The sequence below is a fragment of the Sparus aurata genome, chromosome 12 (genome assembly GCF_900880675.1).
Source record: "Sparus aurata chromosome 12, fSpaAur1.1, whole genome shotgun sequence".
In the NCBI taxonomy this organism is placed as follows: Eukaryota; Metazoa; Chordata; class Actinopteri; order Spariformes; family Sparidae; genus Sparus; species Sparus aurata.
Window position 1 is genome coordinate 23,996,145 of NC_044198.1, and position 24,339 is coordinate 24,020,483.

At 45.3% G+C, this 24,339-nt stretch overlaps 1 protein-coding gene across 3 annotated transcripts; it reads left to right on the forward strand.

Moving 5' to 3' along the window:
* Positions 1-795: 795 nt before the first annotated feature.
* On the forward strand, positions 796-24,300 carry olfm1b (olfactomedin 1b). 3 transcript variants are annotated; one of them, XM_030435203.1, is made up of 6 exons: positions 796-1,487; positions 9,144-9,293; positions 10,004-10,159; positions 12,763-12,982; positions 18,619-18,725; positions 22,023-24,300. In XM_030435203.1, exons 1-6 carry the CDS (start codon positions 1,422-1,424, stop codon positions 22,695-22,697), a joined length of 1,374 nt encoding a protein of 457 aa, XP_030291063.1. In that variant the 5' UTR covers positions 796-1,421; the 3' UTR covers positions 22,698-24,300. The 3 variants fall into 3 exon arrangements, with proteins under 3 accessions (XP_030291063.1, XP_030291064.1, XP_030291061.1); XM_030435201.1 differs by lacking the exon at positions 796-1,487 and adding an exon at positions 7,182-7,691; XM_030435204.1 differs by lacking the exons at positions 12,763-12,982; positions 18,619-18,725; positions 22,023-24,300 and adding an exon at positions 11,893-12,398 and having other exon boundaries at positions 826-1,487.
* The last annotated feature ends 39 nt before the right edge of the window (positions 24,301-24,339 follow it).

Sequence of the window (24,339 nt, forward strand, 5' to 3'; positions counted from 1 at the left end):
GTGGTGCACTTACCGGAAATTACGATCGCGACAGCCGCCGTGGCGGCAAAAACATCCCGCTTTGAACGGTGAACATAAGACATCTACGGCTTTACTTTTTAACAATTACAATCCTACAATCCTGCAATATGGCTCCGCTGCAGGCACTGTTATCTCAGAAGCTATTTAAAAAAAAAAAATCCGAGCGGAGCGCCTCTGCATGGCTCCGCTTCTTCCGCTACGTAGACAAGATGGCGGCCGTTGAGTGCGCAAAGTGTACATCGTTGCACACTCAACGATTTTGCCGTTATGAGTGCAACATCCGGGTCCTTTAAGTACACTTCTTTTCACCGCGATAGATATCGGAACACCCTACGTACTCAAACTAAGTATAGTAAGTACGAAAAGTATGGATATTGGAACACGGCACAGGGCGATGCTAACTTCCGGGTTAGCCTAGCAACAACACCGACTTCCGGTTAGAAACCTGTCGGTTAATTGACGTTAGTTTGGAGACCTAACCTCCCTATTCGGTCAAAGTGTCCTCATTAATGACATATACATGCATCTAACATGTATTTAACATGAATTAGATGTGTATAGTTTGAAATAACATTGTGGGAAATAAATAAAAACAATTTGCAGTAAGCTAATCTGCTCTTACCGGAAGTTAATGTAAACAAACGTCTTTAAACGTTCCCGCCAACTCATGCGGCAAAAACAATCCTGTTTATGATGAAATTATTTCATTGAAATGTTTTTTTAAGCAGCCAGAAAGATTACGTTGATGGGGCACCAGTTCCTCTCTCGCGTCGGAGAGGACAATCCTCCCTCCCCTGTACGCCTGCCCGTTTAAATCTCCCTCTCCTGGCGATGCAACTTCCGCTTTCAGCACCATGTACAGCGCCGTCACTCTCATTTTTTCATCGAGAGCTTATACGGCAGCTTGAGGCGGGGAGGTAAACTTTTGGCAATATCGGAGTGAAGGCTTATAGCCCGCGTTATAACGACGGTGTGTCTCCATCAGCCTCGATGTTCGGCTCAGTCCGTCGCAGCGAGAAATAAAAAAACAAAGTGCGGCCACGGAGGCAGACCGACGGGGAGAGGCACCGAAGATAAGGCTCCCCGATATGAACTGAATAATGCTCAGAGACGAGACCGTGGTGAAGCAGAGCTCGCTGCCGCTGGGTTACTGAGAGGGGATCACATCGTAGTAGTATTCTTTTTTTTTTTTTTTTTTTTCCCCTCTTATTTTTTAATTTTTTAAAACAAAAGCCAAGAGGTGAAATCGAGTTGCAACGCTGACAAAAAGAGAGAACCCGGGAGGAAAAAGGAAAAGGACTGCTGTGCGGGGGGAAACGCAACAAAAAAAAACAAAAAACACACCAGGGGGACTCGATCTGCATGTGAGACCGCTGGTCCACACACACCGGAGGCAAGAGATGCAGCCTGCGAGCAAGCTCCTCACTCTGATTCTCCTCATCTTCATGGGCACAGAACTCACCCAAGTAGGTCTCCTATTTTAAACGCCATTTTCCACCACCACCTCCTCCTCCTGTGTTATTATTAATACTACAACTATTATTATTATTAATAGGAATAATATAATTGGCTTGAGAGATGTCGCTGAGAGATTACCTCGGTTACCTCGCATTAAAGAGCCCCGGTGAATTAGCCCCCTCTACCCCTGCTTAAACAGATTACCGGGTGGGATTACATGATGTGAATACATTGTGCTGCTTTGGACGGGCGCGGATAGATCCAGCAGAGAGAACAGACCGGGCCAGATATATAGAGGTGGTGCTGGTGCTGGTGGTGATGGAGGTGATGGAGAGGAGGGAGGGAGGGGATGTATTGCATGATCTGTCAATTTCCTCATTAGCAAATGGTCAGATTAATCAGACGCGCTGCTGTGTGTGTGTGTGTGTGTGTGTTTCTTGTCTTAATGCACTGTGATGCCCTGCAGCTCTCTGTAGGGAGAAAAAAAAAAAAGGCCATTGATGAATTCTGCTTTTAAATCACGGCTCTCCCACCATCAAAACGCAGTGTGTCAAGGAAAAAAAAGAAAAAAAAAGGGGGGTTGTTTTGAGCATGCTCAATGACCACAGTGTGACTTGCTTGTTGCCTCCCGCGTGTGTGTGTGTGTGTGTGTGTGTGTGTGAGAGAGAGAGGAGAGGGTGGTGGTGGTGTTGTTGGGGGGGGGTAAAGAACATTCAGTCCAACAGTGCCAAAGCCATCCAGCCTCACGAGTGGTAAACAAAAAAAAAACAAAAAAACAAAAAAAATCCCCGGTCAATAAAATGCTTGTGTGTGATTCTTTTTTACTGGAACTAGTAATTACTTCCCTGCTCTCCGAGGGGGCCGTTTGCAGCAATACGTATAATAGTTACTGTTGCATTAAACTGTTGACATTATAAATTCCCACCAACACTGAAGAGAGACGGAGAGAAAGAGGGAGAGAGAGAGAGAGAGGAAGTGAAAGGAAGGGGAGAGTGTATTTATTTCCCAGGCCCTCCCTCCCTCCCTCTCCCTCCCCGCCGCCACCACTGGAATGAAGAATCTGGTGATTTAATTGGCCGTCCTTGAGTCATATTTCGTCGTGTGAATCCAATTGTGGTTGATAATTGGAGACTGAAAAGAGAAGGAGAAAAAAAAAATCAAACATGCCACCGAGGCACCATCAATAAATTAATCTCTGCTCACAGTGTATCTGCAATACACTCCACCACTCCGAGTGACAAACCCAATAAAACGTGCTGGAAGTAGGTTGCTGCTGCTGCTGCTGCTGCTGGCCCTGATAACCAACGTGTTAGAACAATATTGATGTAATATTGCTTTGGCAGAAATGTGCCGGCGATTGATTTCCGCAAAAATTTACGAGGAACGTCAGCGAGCGGGGAGGGGGAACGCTTTTTATTCATGGAGCAACAGCTCGGTTTGGACGTTCACGTCGGAATTTGATTATTTTTTTGGACGCAAAGTTATTACGATGCTGATCTAATGAATGAATGAGAGACGGAGAGAAATGCTGACGCTGTCGCTGTTTGCTGCTGATTGATGGAAGCCATCAGTCAGAGAGGAGGGGGGGGAAAAAAAAAAAGGGGAGCGTGTGTTTCGTTTTGGGTGCTCATGACAGCGGGTTCAGGTCCTGGCGTGGTGGCGGGGTCAGGGCCCGGTGTTACAGTGACAGTCTGTGTGTGTCTCTCTCTCTGATGCCCCGAGAGTGCGTGTGTCATCGGTTTGAAGGTAAGTCGATATTAGTCCACGCGCGGCGCTGCCTGTCTGCGCCCTTCCTGGAGAACAGAAGCAGAAGACTCACTGACAAGCCTCCGTTTTATTCGGCCCCTGCTAACAGAAACCTACATGCCGACGTAGGATGGTAGAAGGCCTCTGCGCAGCTCGTCTTGTTTGAAGCCAGGTATAAAAAAAATAAAAAAAAGTGAGAGGTGTATCTATCTAAAGGTGCTTCTTATTGCCAGATAACTCGCGAGAGAGTTGGGGAAAAAAAAAGGGAAAAAGCCATCCGCGCAGCGCGGCCGGCCTTGATCTCTGATGCTCCACAAAACGAGTTGCTCTCTTAATGACCGCATTAAGCACCTTGCTTCTGAAGTGTCGCGCGGCCCCCAGACGGCGCGGGGCAGCTTTTCTTAACATCTGGCCGAGGGAGCGGGGCGACACCTGATTAGTGGCGCGCTCTCCTCTTCAATTCCGCCCGCGTTCCTTCACCCCTGTCCCTCCTCCCCCACCACCACCACCACCACCACCACCTCCCTCTCCGCTGAAGGATTTGGCTCCTGCCTGGCGTTAACACGGAGAAGAATAGCAAAGCAGGCGGCTGAGGCAGCATCTGGTCCTCACCTAGCGGCTCCCCCATGGCTCCAGGCCCACATCCTCAAGCATCCCAGACACCTGACAGAGCAGATGGCGCCGCTATTCGCCTCCCCCCTTTGACACCAGGCAACCTACATACCAAAGCTCAATAATTACTGTAAAACACCTGCACGTGGGTCGGTGTTTTCAGTTCTAAGAACGTAGAGTTTTACATTTAAATCATCTAATTCACATGCAGCAACTACAATCTCCCTCCGCAGAGGCTTCAGCAGGGGAACATTGTGAAACACTTAGGTTTTTTTTTTCTTTTACCTAACTGTTTTTAGGTCTTTTGTCCCCGAAAAGAAGAGAAAAAAAAAAAAAATCAATTCGGTTTCATGTGAGAAACTGAGGACGGAGTGGAGCTGAATTGCAATATGCGTGGTGTGATTGGCAGCCGCGGGTTGAGGCTATTTATTATTCAGTATGGCTGGTTGAGTGACGAAGCAAGAGGAGAGAGAGAGAGAGAAAGTGAGCAGAAGAGGAGTAGGTGGAGATACGGAGCATTATGTAGTTCACCCGCATGTTGGAAATGTGATTTTCTTCTCTCTCTTTTTTTTTTTTTTTTTTTGCCACTTTATGAGCAGTTACTACACTGGATACTGAGGGTGTCAGCGTGGTTCTGCTACGCTATGAACACCTGTTTGCTTTAATGCAGTGTACAGCAACAGCCCAGTCAGAAATACGACTTTCACGGAGCGTAAAAATGCTACATTTTGTTGGTATTTCGGTCATTTTTCCGGCCATTTGTCACGCTGTCGTTACAGGAGAGGAAGTCCAAACTGAGAATTGTAATATTTACAATATAAATGAAGTCATGGTACAAACTCGGAGATATTTATCTTTTCCACAACTAATAAACAAGCTGCTCTCAGAGGAAAAAAAGGTCCCAGAACACTGTTTTGTAGCTAGAAAGGTGGCAGGGTCCGCCACATGTAAACAAAGTAAAACAGTACGAGGCTGTGCTTGTTTATTTAGTTTGTTTAGGCCTAAAAAATAAGCCAACGAAGGTCTACAAGACACAATTTCTTCCCCATAACTACACATCGCAGCTCTAAGGTGGCTCTTCTGTTATTATCATCGTTATTGTTATTGCCGTTACTCTGTTGTGTCCCCTGCAGGCAAATTTACACCTTTCAACTTCCCTAAATCATCATTTGTGTCCTATATAATAACTTCAATCACACCCCACAGTTTAAAACACATCACCGCAGGCAACCGCCACGTAATCTGATCAAAACCTCTCTCACACAGTCTCATTTATACACAGTTATTACATCAGACTGGATAACGGATCATTATACAACTGCTGCACTTGTTGTATTTGCAGATTTGAGCGCTCGTCAATCTCTCCGCGACAGAGTCCTGTGCTTTTAATTCACAAATGGATCCTTAAGAAAGTGATGAATTGCAATGTGATGTTTTAAACTGCTCGAAGTTGTGACTGCATGACTATAATTGAGAATCACTGCCTGACAGAATAGTTACATTTTCAGGTGAAGGCGTAAAAAACGCAGGTAAAAGCAACCAGCAGACGGACCCGACCTCACGCTGCCCTCCATTCCTGTAACGGCTAGTGATAGAGAACTGATCAGAACTGAGCCAGATGTCTATTTCAGATACAGGATACTTTACTTTGTCCTTAAAAATGCATTGTTTTGTGTCCTAAGGTGCTGGAAAAGCTTGAAAATACACCTTGAAATGCTTGAAAGTGGTTAAATTTGACCGTGGACAGTCTGAAGCACCCTATAAGAAGTCTCACAAGACTGATTTCTCAGTTAGGATCAACACACCTGTGGATTTCCTCCTGATGCCGGCCTCTTTTATATCAGACCGACTTCAAGTCACCTGTTTCACCTCTCTTGACACTAAATTGGATCGAAACCCACCTGAGGCAGCTTGGAAAAACTAACCGCGGCCATTAGAAAGCCATAAGAGACCGCTGTGTCGAACGCCGAGCCGCACCACATCACATCACACGAGACCGCGGGCCGGACTCCGGGCCGCAGTGCACAGCAGGGGGGCGGCCGACCCCCTGCAGATGCTTTGGCAGCAATCTGTGGAGCCATCACTCCTGCGAGCTCTCACCTCAAAGGTCACAGGGAAGAGATGGAGAGAGACAAGAGAAGAGCTGTATAGCAGGAGGGGAGGGGAGACATGTGGAGGGTGAGTAAGTGCAGGCCTCCCTCCCCTCCCATCTTTCAGTTTACCAGAAAAATGCATTATGGAGCACACAGGAATAGCTGTGGACACTCGTGCTATTCTGGGGGCCCTCATGTATGATGCAGTGCTGCCATTCAGCCCGTAGGCTGCAGCATTAGCCTACACAAGCCCGCTGACGACCGGGAAACGACAAATAATTCATCCGTCCTGAGCTCTGCAGAGGCTCTAAACAACAATATGCACCATTTAACTGCACTTATCTAATGTGCACGCAGTGTTTTGAGCCTCAGCAGCCGCATTTTCTGTGCGTAAAGATGAGACTTTGCAATGTAGAGCCAATGAAAATCAGTTTTATTTTTCTAAGATACGTTAAGTTTTCTGTGCATTCGTTATATAAATGTTTTGGGATGCTTTCTGGTGCATCTTTTGCCTGTTTACAGCCCTTCCCATCTCTGATTGTAGCAACGCCGACATCGGCTACACGATGGCGCCAGAGTCACGCGAATCAAACGCGCTCCTCCTCACTGCGAGCGCGCACAGCGATCCGGCAACCTCTCCAACCTCCCCGAGTCCCGGAGCCCTGCTCTCCCCACTGAAATGCGACATTCTTTCCTGCAGGAGTGTGTTCGTTCACCGTGACATGTTGTGGGGCTGTGCGGTCGCACATCACACCGGTTTGGTAAAGTTTAAAACAAAACCAAAACAAACAAAAAAAAAGCAATGAAAGGCCAGTTTTACCATGCGGGATCCCCTCTGACTGAGAGTCTTCCGGAGGAATAATCAGAATTGTCACTGTCCTCTATAAATAATCCCTCAGCAGCGTCAGTGTCGGCCGACCTCAGCCGCACTGCTCATTGTCATTCCCCCCCGGGGGGGACGCAGCCCGTGTCGGGGCAGCTTTGGGCGAATCAGGCGCGATCCCAGATCTCACCATGAACGGACCCAAACCTGGCTGACATCATTGCGTCTGGCGATATAGATAGATCCGTAGTACCTCCTCCTTCCCTCCTCTCATCCATTTGGAGCAGCCTTTATGTGCGTGCGTGTGCGTGCGTGCGCGTGTGTGTGTGTGTGCAGTCAGTGGCACTTAATCACAGAGCGCACCAAGGCAGGAGGCGGACCGTCGGGCGTGAACGAAATAGTAACGGTGAACCGGAGAGGCAGCAGTGTGCGGGACAAGGAGCTATCCAGAGGACGCATCCAGCAGCCGCTCTCGGTCGTCGCTCCCATCCTTTTTTTAAAAAGAAACCGGATCAAGTGTTGCAGTTGTTGTTGTCTTTTTTACCTCCTCGGTCGTCTCTCTCCTGCTTTTCTTCTCGCGTCCGACTCGTTCGCCTGCCGCCGCACACTTCGATTTGGAGATGTCCAAAAAAAGAGCATCCGATCCGGAGTCCCGGGTGAAGCAGCAAGCAGCCGCGCTGGGCACCACGACTCGCCTGCCTTGTTTCTCCCCGGAGTCTGTAGAATGAAGACGGCTTTTTGAGTGAAAGAGTCCCCCCCTCCCCTAAAAAAGCAAAGCGCTTGAAAAGATGTCGGTGCCTTTGCTGAAGATCGGCGTCGTGCTCAGCACCATGGCGATGATCACCAACTGGATGTCGCAGACCCTCCCCTCTCTGGTCGGGCTCAATACCACCAAGCTCACGGCGGCACAGGGAGGGTATCCAGATCGGAGCACCGGAGTAAGTGCGCAAGTTTCGCAAAAAAAAAAAAATCCTGCGCCTTTTTTCTTCCTCTCCCCTCCCTCCATCCCTCCATCCCGAATGAGTGAATGAATCAACCGCTGCAATTAGATGACAGTCCATCACAGGCAGTGTGCGCGCTTTTTGAGTTGGTGAATTAGAGGAGAAATCCCGCGATGCGCTTTGCAGGGCGCGTGAAAAAGTGAGGGAAAAAAGACTTGGAGAGGCTTCGTAGGCATCTTCCCCCATCTTTCCACCCCCCCTCTCTGCGTTTTGATGTCGCTCCAGCTGCCACTGGGGCTGCTGGCTCTGTCGATACCAGTCTCCTGCACTAAGTGGAAAGTTATTGGTCGCCTCTTTTCTCCTGGTATCGACATGCACGAGAGATCCGTGGTGCCAAAAAAATTAGCCGATCGACACCAACAAATATCAAGGCAGTGTTGTTTTTTAATTTCCCCCCACTTCTCTGAATCAGCGGGACTCCCTCATTCTTCTTTTCACCTGTGTGTGTGTGTGTGTGTGTGTGTGTGTGAATGAGCAAGAGGCGCTCAAAGCCAAGATGCTGTTATAGAGTCAAGATGAAGCGTTTCTTTGTTTCCCCCGGCAGGCTGCTGGCACATTCAGGAGCTGTCTCGGTGCCAGGATCACATTGCGAGGCGCCCTTGTCAAGTGGATGTTTGCTCTGGAATTTTAGAACGATGGATGTTGAAGGCAGAATAGTAAAAAAGAAAAAGGGAAAAAGGATTGACTGTGCTTATTCCTTGATTGTGGGGGGGAGTGTGCAGGCGTTGTTTCTGCAGGTCCTCTGAGGTTCTATCTGATCGTTCCTGTCAGTGATGTGTGGCGGTAATGAGGAAAAGGCGCGGAGGAAACGCTGAGGTGTCAAGGCTGGTGCTCAATAGTGATTTCTCTTTGTCCCGCTGTCAGCACATCCTTTTGGTGGAGAGCAGCTGACTGACAGGAGCTGTGATTTCACCTTTTTTTTTCGTCAGGGCGTTTTGGGAAAGTCACTCCTCGCTAATTGAATAAATCAGCGGTGATTTATTTTTTTATTTCTTTTTAGAAAACTGGAGTTCTCTCTCTCCCTTATATCCCTCTCTCTCTCTCTCCTCCACGTCTGTCTTACGTCACACACGTCACCGCTCTACACGCCCAACCCGCTGAATAATGGGAGTAGCTCCAGCTGCCCTCATTGGCTGCTTCCTCTCTTTGTGCGGCCGTGAAGTACTCTGTGTGATGGTGCAAAACGGGTGGAGCTTGGCGGTGTGTAGCGGTAGAACATGCACAAGCACACGTCATCAGCGTCCTCCTGTTTTTTTTTTTTTTTCTGTCTGGGCTGTTTTTCCTCCTCCTCCTCCTCCTCCAGCATCGCCTGCTCACCTGCCTCTCCCCCCCCCCCCCCCTCCCTTGTTTTCTCTCTCCCCCTCTCCACTCCCCCTTTTTCGTCCTCAGGTGTTGCCAGCAAACCCAGAGGAATCGTGGCAGGTGTACAGTTCAGCCCAGGATAGTGAGGGGAGGTGTGTCTGCACCGTGGTGGCGCCCCAGCAGTCCATGTGTTCACGGGACGCCCGCACCAAACAACTGAGGCAGCTGTTAGAGAAGGTAAACGCTGCTTAGCTCGGCCAATCGATTGCCGTGTCACAGCCTCCCTCGCTCCTTTCACTTAGAAAGGCGAGGGCACACATGTAGGCTCGCCCACATTTGTGGTCGTCCAATCACCTCTTTGCCTGTTGGACAAGAATAGGAATCATGCTCTAATGAGCTCCCTGGAAACCGAAAAAAAGGCATCCTGGGAGGCCGCTGTACACTCCCTCTCTGCTTGTGTTGTACAGCAGCATACACAGAGAAACACATTTAATGATGCAACCCGGCTCAATAACCAGAGACTGGCCCCGAAAGGATTATTAAAACAATTGTGTGTTGTAATATTTGTAATCTAAAGACGGAGAAAGTAGCTCGCTGATTCACGAATACGGGAAAAGACAACACAGACATCAAGAGAGCTCTAATGAATACGTAGAAAACGTGCCAGGTTTGTGGCGTTACAGAGCACAACGGTCTCGTAGAAAACAAATGTCTTAACAGTATGCATTCTACACTTCCACCATGTGTCTCAGGCCCCTGACTAGTTGGCCTGATGTCAGAGTTAGTGAGTCACTGCGAGAAGTAAGCCAAAGCAACATATTGAAAATCTGTTGCGTTTTTTTTTTCCATCTCACACTCGTCGCTCCATTTAGACCGTTAGAGATACGAGATGTGGTTCGTTCCCTCAAATCACAGTGTTGTCCCCATGTGTCCCCCCACGTGTTCAGGTCCAGAACATGACCCAGTCCATCCAGGTGCTGGACCAGCGAACCCAGAGGGACCTGCAGTACGTGGAGAAGATGGAGGTGCAGCTCCGTGGCCTGGAGACCAAGTTCAGGCAGGTGGAGGAGAACCACAAGCAGAACATCGCCAAGCAATACAAGGTATGGAGCCACCGACTCGACCGCCATTCTGTCACAGCTGCTCTGTAGCCCATCCCGTGCAGCCTTGCCCATTTTGTGTTTGTGTGTTCCCACAGTTGAGATGTGTTCGCCTAAAAACCATGCCACGTAGCCAGAAACCCATAATGCATGCAGAATCAGAGCGTTTAAATGATTGGATCCATAAACTGCAAGAATTCATATCCTTATTTCACACCAACTCAGTTCTAATAAACCTTTGATGGTCTCCTAAATCAACTTTACGAGATTTAATAAAACGCTGTTGTTCATCAGAATAAACACGTTATGATGAAATGTTTCTGTTTAGTCACACACTAATATATTTGCACAGGGGACCCACATCTTTGATCCATCCTGATGGAAGAGACAGAGAATGATAAAAGCTCTTTTGAAATCAAAACTTTGCAGGTAGAGGAGGGTAGCATTTGAAATGTTCAGAAAAAAGTGCTAATATACCAGATTTCCCAACTACTTTCTCTACTTTCTTACTCTATACATCTTTTTTTCCCCATCTAACAAGGCCTGTAAATAACAAATTAACCAGTTAATATGCAGGTTAATGTCTCAGTAAATAGTAAAAGACCATAAAAAACATATAAAGTTGTGAAAGGATCTATTTTAATCCACACCATGTTTCCCAAAACCTATTCAAGTATTATAGTTCCCTAAACCGAAGAATTTTAGTCCCCCGCATGTGTTTTTGTTGCTTTAACCTAAGTATTTAGTTCCCTTAACTGAAGTGTTTTAGTTCCCTAAACCCGAGTATTTCAGTTCCCTACATTTGTGTTTTTGTTGCTTAAACCGTCATATTATAGTTCCCTAAAACTTTGTAATTTGTTCCCTAAACCTTTGTATTTCAGTGTTCTATACCAAACAGTATTTGTTGCTTAACCTAAGTATTATAAGTCCTTTAACCTTCATATTTTAGTTCCCTAAAACTTAGTATTTTGTTCCCTAAACCTAACCCAACAGCAACAGAAAACCCACAATAAAAGAGAAATAAGAAGAGATCTCATTTTAACCCAAACCATTTTCCTAAACCTAATCAAGTCTTTTTGTTCTCTGAACCCAAGTCTTTTAGTTCCCTAAATCTAAGTTTTTTAGTTCCCTAAACCTAGCTGAACAGCAACAGAATCTGAAAATAAACAGGAAATAATAGGTGATGAGTAGGAGTCCTACACCTAGCCCACTCATGACAGCCCGCTCCAGAAGCAGCTCTTGTCGCTGTTTCGTAACATGAAATGATGCTGCAACATTTATCATGATGTTCCAGGACCACACCAACACAACCACATCACCACCAAGCATTTGATGCCCCCTTTTAGTAGCTGATGTAGCTCTGTGCTACTGACACAGATCGAATAGGACCAAAAAAGTATTTAGGTTTGTTGCTCTGCCCTGTTTTACAGTCACTCACACAGATCCAGTTCTTGCGTTCACCTGCATTCTTACCTGCAGCAGCTTCAGTGTTAGCATCACCTCACTCTCGCAACACATCTGTGTGATACTGTCTCCTGTGCATGCTCGCCAAAAACCCCCCCATGCATCCACCGCTGCATCCAGTGCATGTGTGCAAATCTTCTGGTCTTGTCATGTCTCAAGTGCATATATATATATATCTATACTAAGTGTGTGCGTGCGTTTGTTTGTGTGTCTGTTAGATAGGCTAGCAAGCTCCAGCCCCTGTCAACAGTCTGTCGTTTTCTTGCTTGCAGGGCTAACTTTAAGACATGTAAAGAGAGCCACAGGGAAGAAGAGGCAGGTCAATTCCAGATTCCCCTGAGCTGGGCCACAGTACTGAGAGCATTTGGGCGTCAAACAGTTAATTTTTACCTTTTAGCACCATTAAGACTAAGAAACCCCACCCCTCTCCCAGACCAACCCACCACTGATCTCTTCCTGCATGTTACTGCTGTCAAAGTTTTCCATCTAAAAGCTTTTTTCAGACGTAAATACATTTATTATTATTATTATTATTATTATTACTATTATTATCTTTATTATTATTACCTTTATTATTATTATATTAATTGCTGTTATTCATTTTATTTTCCTTTGGCTTTTGTCTATGCATATTTGGTTACTCAACAAATCTATACGTAAAACTATAGACGTAAAAATTCGAGACACTTTGTTGTGTGTGACATGTAAAAGCATGTAACCCTTAATACGATGTTGCATTTTAAACGATGATGACCAATAAAGAGCTTTCCCAATTGTTGTCGGTGTACCGAGGGCTTGCTTTTTAAACGGCTGGTCACTGCCGGGTGGACGGAGCCACCTGCTCTGCTCGTCCGGCGGGGTGGAGAGTATTGCTCCGGGTTTGTTTGCTCAGACACACACCTGCACGGACAAAAAGAAAAAAAAAAAACCAAAAAAAAAAACCACACAGCTGTTCACACACAAAACACTGAACATGGACACAAGCAGGGGGGGTCTTCGTGTCAGTGAAGAGGCAGGCTAGAGTCAGAGTAGCCAGGTTCAGACAGGTGTTTTATTTTTATTTTTATTTCTTTTTCTTTTATGGACAGTCTCCTTTTTTTGTCGCGCATGACACTCAACCGAGCTTATTCTAATCCTTTCAGGCCATAAAAGCGAAAATGGAGGAGCTTAGACCGTTGATACCAGTGTTGGAGGAGTACAAGGCCGATGCCAAATTGGTATTGCAGTTTAAGGAGGAGGTCCAGAATCTGACGTCAGTTCTAAGCGAACTTCAGGAGGAGATGGGGGCCTATGACTACGAGGAGCTCCACAACAGAGTGTCAAATCTTGAGGAGAGACTCCGAGCATGCATGCAAAAATTAGGTAGGCACAGAAAGTTGTTGGCACACACTTTTTTCTTTTACTGCAAACACGTTGCATGCACCAAACACCCAAGTATGTTTGTGACTGACCAGAGGAGAGACGTTCAGGCATATTCACATGACTCAGAACATCACAGGAACATCATGTGCGGCTGCGACGCTCGACCAGTCCAGAGCACGTCACACACGTCTGATAACACACCCCATGGTTTCTATTTTAAACATGCTCGCCTTCTGACAGTCATCTGTATTATGTTGTTAACTGACATCGAGGTTCTGTGCATGCATCCTGGTGATTTCTATATCTTCTGCACCTTTTCCCTGCAAAAAAAGTGAGGCGCAAGTCCAAAAACTTTTAAGTTGATAGACAGAAAAAGCGTAATTTATCAGTCAAAGCTGAACAATTTTCTGGTTCCCACGCCCTCGAATTTGAGGATGCGCCGCTTGAAAGTTGAGTAGAGTCGAGGTTTATTGGAAAAAACAATTTGGGGACTTTTTTCAAGATAAATCAATGATGGAATTAGTCATTAATGGCAGTCCTTCGATACCACCTTTTCAGCACAAGTGCTGAAAACATTGATCTAGCGACAGAAAATCAATTTTAGCAATCAATTAAAGTCATTTGTCTGCCTAAAAACCAAACACTTTGTGGGTCCCAGCCCGTCAAATTTGAGAATTTGCTGCTTCTCTCTGTTGAACTTAATAATTTGGGGGTTTGGACCGTCTATCAGACAAAACAAAGGTTTTAACGAAAAGAAGGATTTTTTTTTTTAAACAAAAACCAAGAGATTTTATCTGATAAATCTCCGCTCAAAACACGAATTGATCATGAAAGTAATCATTAGTGGCAGTCCTACACGGCCCATCATCTAACCAAGGCACTAACACCCAAACTGTTGGTGTTGGACAGAAAGTCAGTTTGCGTTTTGGCTGATAAATCACTTGAATAGATTTTGTAAATCAATTTCTGAGTTCCAGCCTCTCAAATTTAAAGATTTGCTACTTTTCTTCCCAGTTTTGCATCAGCATCTATTGAATACCTCTTGAGTTTGGGCTGTTAAACGGACGAGAAACAGTCATCCATCAATCCAGAAGCCGAACATTTTCTGGGTTCAAGCACAATCAAATTTAAAGGATGTGATTTTAAAAGGGTTCATCGAGATCAAGATCATTTCACAGAATGAATCATTAATCAAACTATGAGTTGATAATGATACCGTATAGCAGGGGACTAATGCTGAAACTGTTGGACGACTGACAGAAAAAGTCATTTACTGATCAACAAGACGAACGTTTTCTGTGTTCCAGCCCCTCAAATTTGAGGATCTGGTGCTTTTCTCTATTTTATATCCGTCTCAAATGAATATTTTGGGGTGTTTATCACACAAAACGGAACAATTTAATGACCCTTTTCAGTGTTTTATGAGATTTTAATGTACAAAAAACTACCAAGAGATTAATAGATACTAAAAATAATCCTTGGCAGCAGTCCTGAAGGCCCCGGCGATGACACAAATTTGTTTTTCTAATATGGAATTCTGAATGAGTCTACGGTAGCTTCCTGTGATGTAATGACTGGGATGTTTACGTACATAATGAGGTGATTAACAAGGTTTAAACTCACACTGATGGATGGCATACAGAGAGAGAGAGAGAGAGAGAGAGAGAGAGCTCACAGATAAGTTCCCACCACAGCCTTATCTTTGCGTTATGCCTCCGTCTCTTCACACCTCTGTCACAGCCCACAGCGCTAATAGATGCACACCCACACCACAGTGACTAAGATGCAAGAGCAAGAGACACTTACAGGCATCACGGGTATATTGTGTCCCTGTTTGAAATTATTCACAGTGCAAGATGACAAGAGGGGGGGAAAAAAAAGGCTTTTCGGTCACAATGGCCACTGTTCTTTTTGGAAAAAGTCGTCCGAGAGACACAGAGATCGGGGTTTAAATTGCTAAAAAAAAGAAAAAGATCAAGATGCGCACACAGCTTCATCTCAGCTCCCCCTCAGTTCCCTCTCCCGTCATTATTCCTCTTTGTTTGCGCGCACACGGTTCATTTGTTTACCGGACACCTCTGCTTGTCGCCACCGACCGGACCGGAGCGGGGAGGAGGCCTGCCTTGTGTTTTCACTCTCAGCTCAGCGCACACGGCCGCTCCTCACATCCGCCGTCTGATAGGAGAGCAGGGGGAACTGTGGGAGGCACTCCAGTGTGTGTGTGTGTGTGTGTGTGTGTGTGTGAGATCAGACGAGATAAAGCCCGAGGTCACCCAGCGAGGGACTGGCTCGGGCGGAACAGAGGGTGGCGACTCCTTTCATCTTCACACGATCGCCGAGGCACTCATGCGCGGTGCACACACCAACACACTCCAGAAAACACTCCCGATATTGAGATTAAACTCGCGAAGGTCACTTGCCAAATTTGCATCGGCAGATCAACAACGGGAGGAGGAGGAAGGGGGGAGGGGGGGTGGAGAGAAGAGAGAAAAATAGAGAGGGCAGGAGAAATGTGAGTATTGAGTAATAGACGGAGCGACGAGGGGAATTGATAGAAGGCGGCGAGAGGGAAGGAGAAGGAGTGATAAAGTGAAGGCGGGCAGGGAAAGTGAAAGAGAGTAACTAGGGTCCCCGCAGAGCTGTCCTTCAAGCTGTTTTGTGCCGGGGAGACTAACAGCCCGGCGGCTGCTGGGACACAATGGCCATCGATCAAGGGGACATGCCAGCTTGCTGGGCAATAATCAAATAAATAAATCACCCTGTGTCGTGCCCCAGCAATGTGCAGGCACAAGGAGCTGCAGGCAAATCCGGCCTCTACACGCCTCTACACTGATGAATGGAGCAGGAAAGTCATACCAGCACATAAAAACCCTCCTCTGCCGCCCGCTCTGCACACGTCGCTCTCACCTTGCATTTCGTCTGTAGAGTAGAGTTACAAGGCATGACGTTATAGTGAGGTTCACATACCGCAGGGCCAATATTTCCCTCTATACAAACAACCTAAACAGATCTCTGTTGCTCCCTCGCTCCCATCGTTATGAAAGAAGAAAATGCAGTCATTTTCTACTCACCCCAATGCCGATAAAAAAGGCCGGGTGAGGTCATCTACGCCCTCGACACACTTAAGTTTGGTAAAGTGACGATATCAACCTGAAAAAAGGATGTAAATAATGTCTTTTTAAATGAATTTGGGATGTCTGGGTCATCTATTAGCGACGATAATGACTGTATTTTCCGTTTTGGGTGAATTTATCCTTTAATAGCAAACTCTTCAGAGTAAGCTGAATATGTTTGGAGACAATTAGACATTTGAAGATGTCATAAATCTATCAATCCAGAAAACAATTAATAGCTCCACTTGTAAATCAATCGGAAAAAAGTTACTTAGAGTCCTACAATCAATAGATCAGATGTGCAAGTAATAATAATCCAATTTACGGGCCGTGACAACATTATTGCAGCAACCCTGGATCTCACTAATTACTTAAGTAAACCAATAAAAACTCACAGCCAAAACTACCAAAACAAGATCCATGATGAAATCACTTGAGTTCCCGAGGAAGACGAGGAGGAATATTTATTTTTAATGTTCATTCTACATCCAAATCCTCCCATCCCAGGGCAAAGGCTGATGGTATTTTTTTTTGTTATATCAGCTCCAGTTCCCATTAGGTTTTTCCATTTGCTTTGCCCTCTGCTTCGGCCTGGGCAAAAAAATTCAGGCCAGAAGGGGATTAGACCCCGTGTGCATCTCCAGAACGCAGACCCATCAGCGGGCTCCCCAGCAGCCTGCAGGAGTAGTGTCATCTAAAGATAGAGGCGTGATTAGAGAAAAGAAATAAATAACTGAATGGCCAGTGTATTACTGTGCTCTTTAATCCCACTGTGGGTTACATAAGGGACTCAACCCCCACTGGCGATAGTAGAAGCTGCTCATGTGACCATGTGTTTGTCTCTCAGCCGCCGCTGAGGTGTGATGCCCACACACACTCACAGGACGCGACATATGTCGCGCATAAACACAAACGCAAAGCCGCAGTTCTTATTATGTAAGTGGAGGAGATTCTGCCAGATGAGAAGACGGAGACTACAAAGAAATATGTATTTCACATAATGAAGGGCAAGAGGGGTTAATGGAAACATTATGCTCGTTTTCAGGTTCATAATTTTATTTTCGTTTACTGCTAGAGAAGGTTGAAAATGCTTGAATGCTCAAGAAACACATTCGTTTCTCATTCTGTCCACCGCTGCAGCTCTGTATTCCCTCTCTGTCTGAGGCGCTCATGTCTCTTTAAGGCCACGCCTCCTGAATACACAGTCACCTCTGATTGGTCAGCTCACACATGCCTGAGCCAGCAACGTTAACAACAACAGAGCAGATGTGGTAAATTTAGGCGTAAAATATGTGAATGTGTGACTTTGTGACGTAATGTGATGTCACAAAGTCACGGAATTCAATGCAGGACGACTGACGAGGCGTTTAAGGAGCAGCGTTTTCTGCGGTTCTATATCTTTTACGTTAAAACACTTAAAGGGTAACTCCACCAATTTAACACCTTAAAGTGTGTTTCAAGGTCTCGAGACTGAGTGATTTAGTAGCATTGTGGGTAATGTAGGCAATGGAGGAAGAATGAATAGATTAAATAAGGTGATATATCTGGTTCTGCTGTCCAACAGTGTTGCTGGAGTGCAACCTGCAAGTGAGTGACATCATTGGACGCAATTCATCAGATTACATGCAGCCTCCTCCTGAGCCAAAAAAGGCTTTATACTACCTTTTTCACATTTGGCAGTAGTGCTCCCCAAGACTTGTAAACACACTTAAAGAAAATGGTGGAGTGACCCTTTACGGAAAGGAAAAAAAAACCCAATAAAGCATTAGAGGTCTCCTTTATGAATAAAGAGGGATGCTGAGTGTTATAGTGAGGGGCTTAATGGATGCAACAATTCACAGAGAAAGATGCTAATGAAAACTTAAAATGAGCCATCGTCACAGTCACACACTTTAAATTAGCGTCTCAGAACGACTCATTAGATTCTCGGGGATAAAATTAACTCATCAAAATCATCTAACTAACCTTTGTGTCGCCGAAAACATCCCCGCTGAAAAACGGCCACTGTCCCAACAAATGGATGTGATGTTGAGTAAGTATCGTTACTGGGTGAAATCGCATCTCTCATCTCTGCCTCGTGCTCATTAGAAAGGATACATTACTCCGACCGGCACTCAGTCACGAGGGCCGCGGAGCCCGGCGATACTTTTGTCAAATCCGCAGCAACACCTCAATCAACACTAATTAACACTGCAGCAGCTTACAAGCGGCGCACACAAGAGCAGAATACACAGAGGCTGTCGCTCTCGCTCTCCTATTTCCCATCGCCCTCTCACTTTCTCACACACTTCTTCACACGGAGTAAAAACAGGCATTAGCATGTGTGAACGGAATAATAAGCGCCTCCTGCACAGAACATCCTGCGAAGAGAAAAGGGAGAGGTGGAGCAACAGAAAGCTGGCCATCAACTCCCATCGTCCTTCAGGCGTTTTGGATGTGAAGTTAAAATGGAAGTAATAGGTTTTGAGTTAGCTTGCTGGGCGTTGTTCTAGATGTTCCCCAATCTCGCTCCTTTCCTTCCAGCATGCGGCAAACTGACGGGCATCAGCGACCCCATCACCATCAAGACGTCCGGATCCAGGTTCGGCTCCTGGATGACTGACCCTCTGGCGCCTGAAGGAGATACAAGGGTATGTACACACAGTCAATGTGTTGTTGGGTTTTTTTACCTTTACCTTTGCAAGGGGGTTTATATCTTCATGCACGCCTGTTTTTGGTTGGTTGGTTTATGAGATGGAATACACAAAAACTACAGAACAGATTTTAACAAGACTTGGGTAGAGGATGGGTTAGACCACATTAACTTTTGTTGTTGTGTATCAGGATAAAGGGACGATTCTAGAAGCACAGACGTATTTAGATGGCTGATATCTGAGTGGGTACAAAAGGGGGGCGGTGGGTCGTAGCTGATGTATGAACTCTTCTTGGTTTATTCCTGCTTTTGTTTGGATGTTCTTTATAAACATATACCTGCATATGAATGCAGAATCTGTAGGCGAGAGGCAGATTGATCATCACATTACCTTCATGTGGTCCGTGCGGAGAGCAAAAGAGGAAGCCTTTCCCCGAGATATCCATTATGCGGATATCCGTTGGGCCAGCCGGTCCTCATCAGAAAAAACAATCATATAATTCAACTGTGAAAGCAGCTTATTACGACCCACATTGGCGGCGACCTCCAGGGGCTGGAGTAATTGTTGTGGCAGCAAGGCAGATGAAGTAGTATAAAGAGTATCAAGGTCTGCACAGTGAGGAGGTCGGGGATGGATGGTTGGCTTCGACAAGCACAGATCGGTGTTGTGATCGGTCAGATATGTTGTTTTTGGAGTCAATCACAATCGACCCGTTCAGGCTAAATCGTTGTCAGGTGATGGGCTCGGAGACAGGCAGCATTTACCCGTTTAGGTTTGGTTTCCTTTGCTGAACAAATTAAAGGTTTTGTAGGGAAATAAAGCACATAGCAGTCGAAAATGTTATAGTAGCTACCTTCCATGTCAGTGTTGCACCAAGTGGCCAAAAGATATCCACTGATTTAGGTTTGGATAGCAAATATTGCATTTTTGGGGTGATTTCTGAATCCTTTCTGTAAATTAGGCCAAAGAACAGTCAGTGTTCAGTTATGTTATTTATACGGTTTGTTTCCACGGAGCTTATTTCAGGCTTTTAATCAAATTTGTATTTGAAAATCCAAATCAGCAGCAGGCAGCGTCAGAATCTGTTGTACCGTCAATCATCCTCCATGTTTGCCGCCGCTTTCAGTCTCCTAGTTTGACTCTGCTGGTGCACGCGCGAATGAAGTGTCAGAGTGTTGCTTTACACACTTTGATCATTGTTCTGTTTGCGAAATAATACATTCAAAATTCTTACAAATGAATGAATAATTGATTAAAGGAAAAGTTGGAGCGAAAATGCCCCAGTTTCACCTTCTCCTTTCTTAATCTTCTCTGATTCTCTTCTACAGTTTCGTAACAAACTGAATATGATTGATTTTTAAACTGTTGATCAAGCAACAGGAGCAATTTTCGATCAACCGCCATCGTCATGGTGATGATTGGTAGATTAATCCTTAATGAAAATAATTGTCAGCTGCAGCCCGACAGTATTTGATATGCACACATTGGGCGATGAAAAACGAAGACAAGCGCGCTGGCTGTAAACTTCTGATGGAAGATATACAACGCAACTCTGAAGCAATAATCGTCCTTGATCATAGGTGGAGGTCAACTCCCGCCGTGAAATTTAATAACCGTCTGTGTTAATTGGTCCGTCCTTTTATCAGATGATTGCATCGGCTTTCCCTTTTGCGGAGAGGGGCTTCTGTTGGCTCAATAAATGGGTCTGCTTTCATTACTAAAACACATTAAAATGAAAGGACGGAGATAAATCTATACGGTTTGAAAAGAGGGAAGCTGCCCGGCGGATGAGTGAGACGGGGAGGCTGGAAATGAAGAAACTTTATTTGTCTGCTAAGCATGAAGATCGTCTGTGTAGGCCGGATTTAGAAGACACTTTTTACAAGAGGCAGAACTTTCAATGTCAGGAGGAAAAGGGATGAAAACTTGAGAGGAAGCAGTCGCTGTGCAAACTTGCAGTTTGCCTCCTGAAGGCTAATTGTCCTGACAACACGGGCGGTTTAATGTGTGTATTTTAAAAGATCCTCAGCAGCAAAGGTGAAGCGTACTGCTGACTAAGGCCACTTTTTTGGTAGAAACTAATACATTTTGAGCAGAACACATGAAAGATGTGCTGCGTTATCAAAGGGCAGAAAAGGAGAATGAGTGTAATTGACAGGAGCAGACAGCACCGCTCCGATGCTTTTCATCTTTCGGTTTCCTTACGTTGTGGTTTTTTCTGAAGTCCCGGAGACATGCTTCCTTGATCCGAATCACTTCTTAAGTCAATCACAGCAGCGCATGGAAGCAGGTAGGGGAAGGGCTTCAGGTGTCTCGGCCCCATCGAGAATAAGGGAGTGTTTGAGCCTCTCGCAGATCCGGAATAAGAGCTCTCTGTCCGGCTCCTCAGGGGCCAGCAGGAAGCAGGGCTGAAGTAGCGGAGACGAGGCTTTTATCTGGAATGATGGGCATCATCCCCGCGGGGCCCGGCTCATGCCACCCCGCGGCTGTCATCCTGACTGTTTGTATTCAGAAGCTGCCGGATCTCGGCTTCGTCTGGTCCTGGAGGAAGTCTCAGTGCGAACTTAATTGGGATGCCTGTTGATGTTGTGATGTGATTTATTCTGTGTGTGATCTGCATAGAATATTCTGTTACTTCAGTCTACTGACAAATGATAATGATTGGGGGTTTTTTTTTTCTGGGTATAGAGTCGTTATGTTTTCGAGTTTTCCGTCCGTCTGTCCCTTTCTTGTAAACGCGATATCTTTAACGTTTTTTTAAATTGGGCACAAATATCCACTAAACATCAGGACAAACTGACTAGATTTTGGTGGTCAAAGGTTAAGGTCACTGTGACTTCATGTCATCCCATTTTCGTCTTGAGGGATTATTTTCAAAATTGGCACAAACGTCCACTTAAACTCAAGGTTGGACTGATTAGAATTTGGCGGTCAACGGTCAAGGTCACTTTCCCGTTTTATCCCCCAAGTGCCTTTAAGGCCTGATTTGTTTTTCCAGGGGCATGAGGGCCAACGCAGAGTCACATCATTCAGTCACGGTCTATGTCTCTAATATCCCGTTGTTACTAGAAACAGCTATGGTGGAAATCATTGAGTGTTGCTCCTGGCTTTGCTTGCCTACGTCGGCATCCAAACACAACTAGTCCTCGGATCACTGTTGCTTTGATTTGGCGTCCATATTGAAAAACTTTTTTTAACCTGTGAGCAGAGACGGACAACCTAGAGGCAGTACTTCTCGTCCTGCTGCGGTGTTTGATCCTAATTCTTCTTTCTCCCTCTTGTCATGGTCTTCAGGTTTGGTACATGGATGGCTACCACAACAATCGCTTCGTGCGGGAGTACAGGTCGATGCAGGACTTCATGACGTCGGACAACTTCACGTCCCACCGGCTGCCCCACCCATGGTCAGGAACTGGTCAGGTTGTCTACAACGGCTCGATCTACTTCAACAAGTTCCAGAGCCACGTCATCATCAAGTTCGACTTCCGCACCTCTTCAATCAGCAAGTCCCGGCAGCTCGACTACGCCGGCTTCAACAACGCGTATCACTACGCCTGGGGCGGCCACTCCGACATTGACCTGATGGTGGACGAGGGAGGCCTGTGGGCCGTCTACGCCACCAACCAGAACGCCGGGAATATTGTCCTCAGCAAGCTGAACCCCAACACGCTGCAGATCATCAAGAGCTGGACCACCAACCACCCTAAAAGGAGTGCCGGCGAGTCTTTTATGATCTGCGGCACGCTCTACGTCACCAACGGCTACTCAGGAGGCACCAAGGTCTACTACGCCTACTCCACCAACTCCTCTACTTACGAGTACATCGACATTGCCTTCCAGAATAAGTACTCGCATATCTCCATGCTGGACTACAACCCGCGTGACCGAGCTCTGTATGCCTGGAACAATGGCCACCAGGTCCTCTACAATGTCACGCTGTTCCACGTGATCCGCTCCGAAGAACTGTAACTGCTGGAAAATGGATTACATACATAAATACATATTGTCTGTGTAGAGATCTCCCTATATACAAAAATATATCTGCGAAAGAAAAAGACCATTCTATTTATAATATGAAATAACTTCTACGGAGAGACTGACTGCATCAACCGCGAATGCAAAGTGGATTGAATGTGCATAAACATGAGACTGAGAAAAAAAAATATACCAAAATTGAAGGGTTTCATTCCAAAATGTGATGTATTTGTTACAGGAAAAAAAAAAAGCTTTATTTAAAAAGTTCATATCAAAAAATCACAGATGATTGTTAGACGATCTGAACTGTTTTGTAAATAAAAAGTCTAACCAAGACTTCTGACTTTAATAGTTACCCATAGTAGACTTTATTTTGATAGCTGCCATCGTTTTTTGTTGGGTTTTTTTGTTCGAGGGTATTTTATTTTGGAATGAAACTCTTTAATTGTTTGCCGCATAGAAAAATGATTGTAAAAGTAGACTAATATATAAGATTTAAAAGAATAAGAACAGATGCCAAAAAAAAAAAAAAAAGAAAAAGAAAAAGTCACGCCTTTTTTTTTTTTATATAATGGAATATCAACCTAAGCTCATCCCCGTGGCTCCTGGTTCTTCTGCAGAAATCCTCCCAGCTGAACTTTTCTTTTGGTCGATGGGGGTCCTGGGAAATAAAAAAAAACAAAAAACGAAAAAGACTGTTGGTAATAAACTGCCGGGACCCCCAGGTCCCATGGACAGACAGGAAGGTGGGAGGTCAGTCTGGTCGGAAGACTTGATAGCCTAATGGGGTTGCAGTGAAAGTCTGTCATTTTTATCAAGTACAGTAGCAAATCAAAAGTCTGTAGAGAAACAGCAAACAACAATAAGAACATCCACTAAAAGACCTGAAGGCACTGACTGTTGACAGCGCTGTTGTTTGAGATGATTTTCCTGTGTTAGTGACTATGTGTGAAAAAGGCTTTCTTTGCATGAGTGTTTTCTATCACTCCGGTCTGCTCTTCTGAATGTCTTTTTGCTGTATGATACTATTAAAAAAAAAAAAAATAGAATGGAGGGAGGGAGGGAGGGAGGAGGGTGTATGGTGGAAAATTTGGGATTCGAGGATTTACAAATTCTACTTTCTTTCCTGCTTCTTCGTATTTAGTTTTCTTCGTTTTTGTTTTATTTGTACTTCTTTGCGATCATTTTTCTTTTTTTTTTCAAAATGTTCTTGTATCACTGTAACTCGTTGGCACCGGTTTTGCCTATCTGTATTTGTTTATTTGGACTGTGTGGGAGGAATCTATCGAGCTCACATCTCTCTCTGAAGAAAAAGAAAAAAAAAAATTAATAATAACAGAATGTACCGAGTATTGTATCCTGGGAACCTGGTCCTCTTATCTGCGATTCACATCATGCGCCTGTAGTAGGGAGAGTTTTCTTTTAGAGGATAATCCTGTCTCATGTTTCCCCCCACTGCTAGTGAAGGATAATGCTGTTTAAATGTATACCCTCGCCGAGGACAAAAGCTTTTCACTCTTTTTGCGCTTTGCTGGACATGTGTTGTATCTGAGATGAGATAGTTAATGATTCGTGTCAATAAAACAGAGAAATCTGAGGCTTCGGATTGTTGCCTTGAAACAAAAGCTGCGAGCTG